At 41.6% G+C, this 11,055-nt stretch overlaps 1 protein-coding gene across 2 annotated transcripts in view; it reads left to right on the top strand.

Moving 5' to 3' along the window:
- LOC141432264 (protein FAM151A) overlaps window positions 1-9,998 on the top strand; it is a 23,882-nt gene extending 13,884 nt beyond the window's left edge. For both annotated transcript variants that reach the window (XM_074093810.1, XM_074093812.1), the window contains 4 exons: window positions 673-774; window positions 3,868-4,118; window positions 8,837-9,079; window positions 9,747-9,998. In XM_074093810.1, the coding sequence (XP_073949911.1) occupies window positions 673-774; window positions 3,868-4,118; window positions 8,837-9,079; window positions 9,747-9,971 (821 nt within the window). In that variant the 3' untranslated portion in view covers window positions 9,972-9,998. The remainder of the gene's footprint in view (window positions 1-672; window positions 775-3,867; window positions 4,119-8,836; window positions 9,080-9,746) is intronic.
- Window positions 9,999-11,055: the final 1,057 nt, after the last annotated feature.

Here is an 11,055-nt window from a genome sequence, read left to right as displayed (position 1 = left end):
AATAAGTTAGGTAGGTATATTTTATTCCTATTTTTTATATTATTAACCTGTTTAAGTATATAAATTTTATAAATAAAGTACTTTGTAAAAAACTACGAAATTTAAAGTCAATTCGATCGCTTGCAAGTTGGTGAAGATCATGGATTTGACTCTAACAAATATACAAGCATCGCAAATTTGTAAAAGCTTACAACAATAACAATTTCAATCATAATTAAAGAGAGTAAGTTAGATATTTCATTTTGCGTAACCTGTAATTACTTTTATTATTATTTACAGAATTACCGATAAACGGTATCATAATTAGGAACCAGATAATCTTTTGCACCACATCACTAGTGACGACTTGGCGTTTGCGTGTTCAATTTGACAAGTGAAAGAGAAGTGTCGGTGTACTCTATTATCAAACAAATAAAATATTTTTTACGTGAAAATGTCAACTCAGAGTGAAAACAGTTAGTGCAGCATCTTATATAAATTATTCAGTGTTTAATTACCTTCTAGAACACTTACGCAAATAGAGCGTTTATAAATTGCAAGCAAACAATTACAATGTACATACACAGCTGAGCTGACTGTTTGACGTAACGGAATGTTGCCAGCGTAATTTTTTCGCTTTCTACTACAATGGTAGTTTCTTAGTTTTTAAAACGTGTCTTTTTCTTGTTTCAGCCTCGGTAGTCGTTGGCGATGAAGAAAATATGAAGAATCTGACCACAATTACTTGGGCTCATGCTGTCAACAACAAGACTTACTTGGAGGCCGCTTTAGCAAGTTAGTACTAACTTACATATATTTAACATTTAGGGGCTGTTTAACCGGCGGTTAAATGTGATGCCGTCTCCGTCTATTTGAACAAAACAAATAGAGACGGCATCACACCTAACTGCCAGTTAACACTAATCAATGGATGGTGAAACAGCCCCTAAGTCTCCGTTATGTTAGTATTCAATATTGAATGTCATATTATATAATCGCCACGCTTGGCAGATGGGTTAGCCAGCGCAGTATAAGATAGCCAAGAAGACGCTGCTGCCCATTTTCTGGTATTATCCCTCAGCCGGTTCTACCGCATCCACGGGAGGAGAGGCGGGGACAACATTCTAACGGTGACCCCCACGGCATGAGTTCATGAATTTCTATCATAACTTCGCAAGGTCGCGTGAGCAAAGTAATTCTACTAATATTATAAATGCGAAAGTTTGTGTGTGTGTGTGTGTGTGTGTGTGTGTGTGTGTGTGGTGTGTGTGTGTGTGTGTGTGTGCGTGTGTGTGTGCGTGCGTGCGTGCGTGCGTGGGTGTGTGTGTGTGTGTGTGTGTGTGTGTGTTTGTTACTCCTTCACGCTAAAATAAAATAATCTACTGAGCGGCAAAAAATCTGGCCCTCAAATGTATGCAGAATCGGTAATTTTGTATGAAGTGTGGGCCAAATTTTGTGCCGGTGAGTGTATAAAATAAAATAAAATAGGGATAAAATCTCGAAATAACAACCGCTGGGCTAAGAGTCATGAAATTTGGTATGTAGGTAGCTGCACGTCTGGAATAACAGATAGGCTACTTTTTATCCCGATATTCCCACGGGATAAATCTTGAAATTTCAACCGCTTTGCTTAGTCTTGAAATTTTGGACAGTTGATCTTAACACAACCTCACTGAAGACCACGATATAAATTTTTGGAATTCCCGGCGCGTAAACTCTAGTTGTTTAATAGTTCATTGATATAGATCTCCACAAAGTAACGCCTGATCCAATAAAGTACTCTGTTGGATGAAGTAGCGAAACGCTGGTATGTTACCAGCTTTAGTAATAAACGGTGGTAAATGTAATCGCGCAGCGGTCGTTTGCTACACGACGGGACAGCAGGGCTACTACGAAACTCGAAGTTCGTATCGTACCGTCCCTCTCGCTCTCGTATTAAATAGTATAAGTGTCAGAGGGACCGCACGACACGAACTTCGGGTTTCGTAGTAGCCCTGCAGGCCTCGCTCGTGCTGCGGTTACAATGGCCGGTGGCCAAGGCATAGGAGCTCAGCGGATTTATAACAACTTTGATAATGTGGGGGATAATTTTTGTTAAATATATTTGACGATCGGATGGCCAAGTCGTTAGAGAACCTGACTACGAAGCTAAAGGTCCTGGGTTCGATTCCTGGCCGGGGCTGATATTTGTATGAATAATACGAACATTTGTTCTCGTGTCTTGGATGTTTCATCATCATCATCATGTCAGCCGAAAGACGTCCACTGCTGGACATAGGCCTCCCCCAAGGCTCTCCACTCAGACCGGTCTTGTGCTTTCCGCATCCACCGCGATCCGCGATTCTTAACAAGTCGTCGCTCATCTGTTGAGCCTACCGACAGCTCGTCTCCCGGTCCGCGGACGCCATTCGAGAACCTTCTGGCCCCATCGGCCATCCGTCCTGCGAGCAATGTGCCCCGCCCACTGCCACTTTAGTTTCTTGGATGTTTAATATTATGTATTTAAGTATGTATCTATCGGCTTTATCACGAAAATATCTGACGCTACGCCACTGGTTAATAGAAAACTCAATAATTAATAGTTGAACACTTTTTGTATGTCAATATAAAATATATATAATAAATGTCAGTTAAGTATAAGAATTTATATTGAAATCGTCAAAGGAATAAATAAATAAATATCATGGAACAATTCACACCAATTGACCTAGTCCCAAAGTAAGCTTAGCAAAGCTTGTGTTATGGGTACTGAGCAACGGATAAATATAATTTTATTAACACCCAAGACCTGAGAACAAACATTCGTATTTTTCATACAAATATCTGCCCGACACGGGAATCGAACCGGGACCTAAAGCTTCGTAGTCAGGTTCTCTAACCACTAGCCATCTGGTCGTCTAGATACTTGTACAAAGGCGGACTTATCCCTTTAAGGGATCTCTACCAGTCAACCTTTTGAGTGGATGAGGAGGAGAGAGCAATACGTGAGGAAAAACACACGAGCGTTAGGGAGCAATGCGTTTGGGTTAGGGTGTTATAAGTATATCATGTGTTTTTGTGTGCTTGTCTGTGCATCGTTGCCTCCTACTATACGAATGACTCGATTTCGATTTCTCAGGTCTGAGAACAAATATTCGTTATTTTCATAAAATTATCTGCCCCGACACGGGAATCGAACCCGGGACCTCAACCTTCGTAGTCAGGTTCTCTAACCACTAGGCCATCTGGTCGTCTAAAATAATATAATATATAAAAAAATATCTCGTTGAATCTGCCATGCCTTGCACCCTCCGCCGTCAGAAATAGCATTTCCAGTAGCCGAGTTCCGCGAAGCAGTATGTTACAATTAGCACGACAGATATAGGTGCAGCCGCGTAATACCTAATGATAGACCCTGTCCACCGCAAAGCTAGTGAAAAGCATACACTGCGGCACTCCAGTCAACACTTATAAGTCGGTAGCTTGACGAACCCGCAATGCAATGCAACCAACACGATCTAATGCATCAGCAATGTCTAATGAATGTTGTATAGGTAGATGGTACGGAACCCTTCGTGCGCGAGTCCGATTCGCACCTCTGAGTTTCACACTTTGGAATTTACCAGAAGCCTTACAAATGAAGGAAAACATCGAACCTGGGAAGCAAACCAATGGTGTGTGTGAAGTTCCTGGGCCCGCGTGGAAACTAGGGCCCAAGTCCTCGCATTCTTAGAGGAGGCCTGTGCCTAGCAGTGGGACGTTTAAAGGCTAGGATGATGAATAAAACCTGAACCGGGTTAATCACAATGACCAAGGTTAACCTTTAGCCAAAGAAGCTGCCTTCGGAAATGAGTTTTCTTTAAGCTAGGACATTTTAATTTCATCACACTTTTTTTCTCCCATTCCCAGGCGACGTCGCCATGCTAGAAGCCGACATAGTCCTCGGTCAACTAAAGGGGAAGGACGGTCCCCCCCTCCCCATCATGGCGCACCCCCCAGCCACTACCTCGGACCTCTCCCTCGGCGACTTCCTGGCGGCAGTCGCGCAGCACAACAAACGCACGGCTAAGGACAAGCAGAAGGGTGTCAAGCTGGACTTTAAGAGCATAGAGGCCTTCGAGAAGGCGCAGGAGTTGATTGCACCGTTCAGCAAACCAGAGGTGAGGTTTGAATCAATCATTTATTTTATGAAAGTAGGTGCTACGATTGGCGGCAAAAACGTATTACGTTTCATATACAGGTGGTAATTAAATAACTGAAAACCAAAAAGTAGTTTGCTCAGAATCCAGAGTACCTAGAATCGATTACACTGTATTAAATTAGCTTTTGTTTGTGTTCTAGAATCCCTTTTTTATTGCGTCCAGTCTAAAAGTTACGACTGTAACAGGCGCCAATTAACTATTTTAGCGAGTTTGCATATTATTTCGATAGGTACTGGCCGTTTTGCTGTCAATTTGCGATTTTCTTCTAAAAATGTTTAAGCGCAACTGAGAAATACAAATTATGAGTGTAGAGTTAGATACTCATATTCATACTCATACTCTTTTATTGGTAATATCATTATTACATGTCATTTTGTTAAATTATTCTAATATATTCTAAGAACTAATTAATTAAATAATTGATATGAAGTAGAATTAGTGACTTAGCAAAACATACGAATACCTTTTAAAATAATGAAGGTATTCAAAAATAAACGCAAACAACTAACTTAATATGAAATTGCCAGCAATGTACAGCTAAGTAAATTGACAAGTATATCAAAGTAGCTGTCGGTTGTCATTTACACGTACTTATCAATTTACTTTGCTGTACATTGCTGGCAATTATAATTTTGTTAGAAAGTTAACAAAGTCAGAATTTTAGTTAATAAAATTAATGTCATGGTTAAGTTTCAGAAATACATTACTTTAACCTCCCTTAAAAAAGCCTGTCTGCCGGTAACACACTGTATACTTTCTGTCAAGTTTTTTGGGGCATATTCTACAAAGCAATGATGCTTTTTCCGGAAGCGCTCACAAAAAACACTAAAAGACACCTTTACGATCTAGGTAAGTAGTTGCAAAATGAGCCTGTTTTAGCGATGGTCTCGAGTCTCGAGCAGAGGGCTGTGGGTTCAAGCTCGAGTCTGAGTTTTTCGGAATTTATATTTGAAATCCTGAGCTTTACGATGAAGGAAAATATCGCGAGGAAGCCTGCATCACCTGCGACGAAATTCAACTGTGTGTGTGAAGTTCCCAATTCTCACTGAGCCCTCATTCTGAGAGGATAAACTGAATAAAATGTTATTATCCGACGTATTTCCCCAATAATACTTCAATTATAGAAAAACTTGTCTAAAACATCTGCTTCGAGTATGAGACTTCATTGAGTTACTATGAATAAATGGACTTAAGAGCGCGACGCGTACCTATTCCATTTTGTATCTAGATTACTAAATATTAAGTCTTACATTTAAAAATAGGGTATACCGACTTACAGCCGTTTAATCCGAGGACGGTTGAATAATTACAAAATTATATCACTCAATCCTTCGATTGTCGAGACAATGTCGTGTCCTCTGATAGTATTCTAAAATGGGTGTTATGGGTGATGTGTAAGGTTGAATGTCGCGTGGTAGTTGCCGGTCACACAGATGCTCGTGTATGACAGTGCGTGTGAATCCGTGATGAGTTGTGGCGCGTTGTGTGGTCGCCGTCAACCGCTGGTTAGGGTTGTCAAGCACGGGACCAATTTGGCTAAGTATTTGCGAGATAAATCTTATTGGTGAAACCCTATATTCTATGGGTCTCTCCATACCTATTGACGTGGGATCGGCTAGTATGCCCTCGCAATAAGAGCGAATAATCAACTTCTGTTGAAAAGCCCTCGCCACTGACATTTCAAAGTCAATACCTCAATAACCTAACCAAAAAAAAGTTGTAAAACCCCCGACGTTGTCACTTCAAAGTTCAATATCTCAAAAACGGCTGAACTGATTTCGATGAAACATGTCTAAGAGCCATCGCTAGAAAACCTGCTTTCAAATAAAAAACTGCATTCAAATCGGTCCACCCGTTTAAGAGCTACGGTGCACAGACAGACAGACAAACTTATAACACCACTCTTTTTGCGTCGGGGGTTAAAAACGGCCTAACCGGTCCATCTGTTTGAGAGCTACGATGCCACAGATAGACTTAGCGTCAAACTTAAAACACGCCTCTGTTTACAGTTTTTTACGTGAACATTAGTTTCCTTGCGGTGAATCTCAGCTATGTTTTGTTAAAAGCGGTCCGGCTGTTTTTGAGCTGAACTTTAAAATTACAATGTGAGGGCCCTTGTTCTCCGTACATAACCAGCTCTGGTAAGGGCCATATTATGTCCTAAATAAATTAGGTGCTGGCGCTTCGCCGGCCGCAACCGCGGCGCGCACTCTTCGCTCGCTTGGCTCGCGCGTTTTGTGGTCGCCATTGTAGGTACCTAACACGGTTCACTAATATTTCGGAACTAACGTTTGGCAACCTGATTCATTTCGCAAATTTTCATTTTGCAACTGTTTAATATCTCTGAAACTGTAAATATTTCACGATTTTTATAAAACTATCCTAACCTAACCTCCTGAAATATTTCCAATTTTAGAGTACTAAATGAATCAGGTTGCCAAACGTTAGTTGCAAAGTGAACGGATACCACCTCGCTTCGGTTGTCGTCGTACCTAATTTTTCGATACCTAAAATTGACGGTATAAGTGACCAATTACATTATTAAAATCCGTTTTAAATAGGAAACATGTGGCCCTTTCCAGTGCTGGTTATGTAAGATAGTTATGTAACGGGAATAAGGTGTAGAGGCTTGTTATTGTGTAGGTACCTTGTTGTTTTATCTCGTTACTTTGCTTATATGATAGAGAGAGAGATAGAGAGATAGAAACATTTATTTACACATATTCGATACACATAAAAATAAATTAGATGGAAAGAATAAAAATAACATCGAATAGTTTATATGCTGAATAAACATTTTCTATTTTTATTTTTTTAACTTCTCTAGTCATTTAGTTCTGTATTGGCAACCCTGCTTCGTGTGGCACAGCATGTATTGCAGACACATTTAAACTGACTGGATTGTCTGGAGCCGGGCCTTTTGAAGACATTATTAAGATGACACTACGGCCATAATGACACTTGGTTGTCTAGTAAACATATGAGATATGAGGCACATCGCTTAATAAAATTAGTATAATATAAAAAACGTTTCTTTGCGCGATAGAATCCGGAAATACTGAAGTTCGCCGAAGAACTGGTTACCCGCATAGCTCGGAGAATATGCAAGTTGAAGTGGATGGGCTATTGGTTTTAGTCCGAATTAGCACTTTTGTATTTTTAATTCATGTACGAAATTAGGAACAGTCATCATCATCATCATCCCAGCCTATATACGTCCCACTGCTGGGCACAGGCCTCCTCTCAGAACAAGAGGGCTTGGGCCATAGTTTCCCACGGGCCCAGTGCGGATTGGGAACTTCACACGCACCATTGAATTGCTTCGCAGGTTTGTGCAGGTTTCCTCACGATGTTTTCCTTCACCGCAAAGCTTGTGGTAAATTTCAAATGTAATTCCGCACATGAATTTCGAGGTTTGAACCCACGACCCTCTGTTTGAGAGGCGATAGGTCAAACCACTAGGCCACCACGGCTTCAGCACAAACAACACAAATATCACCAGATAGGAACAGTCACCAGCACAAATATCTGACGCAACAAGCGTGCATAAATATCTGATACGACTCTATTTCTAGGGCCGGAAGGATGTGTCAGATATTTTTGCACGGTCCGCTGTGGCAGATGTTAATGCTGGTGACTACATTTGAGCTGTAACGAGACGAAAGTATGCATGACGTCTTTTATAAATACCTAATTGAAGCTCTCTGTTAGCGGCGGTATAATGGATCGCTTAATTAAGTGGTAAATTGCAAGCATAAGTCAACGAGTACGGATTTAGCGCTGACGCGGTGGGAGTGAAATGTGCATGACATTTAAACGTTGCGATGTCGCAAATTGTAGGCATAATTTATTAGCCTTTAGGTTCTCTACACTGTTTAACTGAATACGCATACGGCAAAATGACAGACTGGATTAGCCGCGGTGCGTTTAAAAACATAACAATCATTACTCTTTCTTTTGGATTAACCGTAGTAGTGGAGTAAAAATGAAATGAATTGAAATTTATTCCAAGCATAAATAATAAAATTTTATGATTGTTTTTTTCGTGGAGTCTTTTTGTATTTTTTATTTCAACTCCAAATTTGTTACTTTTACGGGTATCCCGTGAAACCATATCGAAAATACAAACTGAGACATGGATGCACAGAAAAACCAGAAAAAAACAGAACCAGAAGTAGATGTCGCTAGTGCTGCTGTAGCATAGTAGAAATAAGCAACCTGAGATATGTATGCATAGGAAAAATTCGTGTCTAGATTCCTGTCCAGCAGTGGTGTAGGGGTTTATAGCACGCAGCACTGATTGCTGAGGACCTGGGTTTGATTCCCAGTGCTGGTCTCTTTTTCTGGTTTTTCTTTGCATCCATGTCTCAGTTTGTATTTTCGATATTCAAATTTTATTTAAAAAATAATCAGTGGTGTAAGAGTGGTGTGGTCCACAGCCACTGTAACGTGGTTGAAACGCCGAGGTAAATATTACTCGTGTGTTTTAGCGTGATAAATCCCGTTTGTGGTATTTTGACTATAAATCATTAATAAATGATTTATTGTTCATAAAAAAACACATAAATAAGTGAGAAGTTACAAGCTCAGTTATGTGGCAAAATGCCCAGGTTCAGCATAATGCTGTGACGACTATACTTCACCGCACTTTTCAGCCATCCTTCATTTTGTTAAAGGTGACGTTTCCTCTTTGGCTGAATGCTGACATCCTGGCAGGGCCAGTGGCTCCGACCGCCAAGCCCCTGGACCCCGAGAAGTTCATCAAGCTGGCTGCGAAGCATCCTCGCGCGGTGCTGTCCATCGGCTGGACGACGCAGTACGGGGGCAACATCACTGAGGGGGAGTACACCAGGGAGCAGATAGGAACCATGCTGAGGATGGTCAACACTCATCGTGTCAACCAGACTATCACTTTTCCTGTGAGTTTCATTGTCATGGGTTTTTGTGTCTACACGTGGAAAAATATGGTTTCTTACCATAAAAAACCACCTAGATAGGGCACAGCAAATGTTTTACATTTAATAATATCTTTGTACTAACTCACTGCCTTGCAATAAATAATTGATTGATTGATTTAGATCTCGCTCATTTCATTATTTAGACTGGAGTTAAGAAAACCAATTTTATCTAATTTTGTGACATTATTTTGATTTTGACGCTCTGTCGTTTTGATTACTTTCATTAATATATCTTATGTACAATTTACTGCCCTTGTGCCTATCTATTCTCTCAATAACTTCGTACCTACGCCGACAGGCACGACGTTTTCTCTTATATGTTAACCCCCGACGCAAATAGAGGGGTGTTATAAGTTTGACCGCTATGTGTGGCACCGTAGCTCTTAAAGGGGTAGACCGATTTGAATGCGTTTTTTTTATTTGAAAGCAAATTTTCGTAGCGATAGTTCTTAGATAATATGTTTTATTAAAATCGGTTCAGCCGTTTTTGAGATATTGAATTTCGAAGTGACAAAGGTTAGGTTACGTTATTTACTATCTAATTATACCTATGTTGGCGAAACAATTATATGAAAATATCAAACCGATGCCTATGCAAATCATCTAGCAATCATATTTTCTTTCACAGGTCCGCGCCGGCTTGGCATCCAACAGCCAGCCCGTGATCCTCGACCTGCTCCGAGAGACCTCCGCCCTGGACTCCTCCATGACAGTCTGGTCAGCCGAGGAGGACGTCGTGGCGGTGGACCGGCTCCGAGCCCTCATCCTGACGGTGGGCCTGGAGAGGACCTACCTGGATGTCCCGCAGGAACTAGCCGCGAGGCTGCACCTCCCCGCCGCCAAGAAACACTAGATAATTATACATATTGTGATCAGCTTATTGTGCGTTTCATTTGGGTTCTGCACAAATAATACTAAGTCATCCTCATCCTATTATCATCACTAAGGTTACCGACCTAGCCCGAAGAATTGCAAAACTGAAGTGGCGGTGGGCGGGGCACATTGCTCGCAGGACTGATGGCCGATGGAGTCAGAAGGTTCTCGAGTGGCGTCCGCGGACCGGGAGACGAGCTGTCGGTAGGCCTCCAACAAGATGGAGCGACGACCTGGTTAAGATCGCGGTGGATGCGGAAAGCACAAGACCGGTCTGAGTGGAGAGCCTTGGGGAGGCCTATGTCCAGCAATGGATGTCTTTCGACTGACATGATGATCCTCATCATCTCAGCCGTAGGACGTCCACTGTTGGACATAGGCCTCCCCCATAGTCCTCCAGTTGCTTCGGTTGGAAGCGGCCAGCATCCACTATGAGCCTGCGGTCGTCCGTTTATCTCGTTGGTGAACATCCTAGGCTACTCTTGCCAATCCGCGGTCTCTATTAGAGAACTTTTCGGTCTCAATGGTCATCTGTTCTTAGTGCTATATGATGGCCTGTCCATTGCCACGTTACAGTAAGTAATAGTAGCAGTACGTAGTAAGTATGAAAACAATCAAATCAGAGCAATCTAAAGCAAAGGACCATAGGTGAAACTCATGCTCGCACCGACGAGGTTCTTAGAATTCATGTGTAAAAAATTACATTTAGATTTTACCAGGAGCTTTACGGTGAGGGAAAGTATCATGACGCCTAAGTACCGGGTAAAGTGACGGGTAAGTACACTGAAGTTCTCAATCCGAACTCAGAGATGTAAGCCCAGATTTGAACCAACGGTCCTCTGCTAGATATCATTGGTCAAACCACTAGGCCACCACGGCACAATATATATGTCTTACAGAGCAAAATCACTTGAGCTATAGGTCCCACGCGGGCCCTGTGCGGAATGGGAACTTTACACAAACCATTGAATAGCACCGCTGGTGTGTATAGGTTTCTTGAGCTTAAGGCTTAAAAGAAAGTAAAGTAAGAGGTGCATCCAGTAGGTAAGTGCATGGGGCTATAT

Source organism: Choristoneura fumiferana, chromosome 10, assembly GCF_025370935.1.
Source record: "Choristoneura fumiferana chromosome 10, NRCan_CFum_1, whole genome shotgun sequence".
Taxonomy (NCBI): Eukaryota; Metazoa; Arthropoda; class Insecta; order Lepidoptera; family Tortricidae; genus Choristoneura; species Choristoneura fumiferana.
This window is presented reverse-complemented; position numbering and strand designations above follow the sequence as displayed.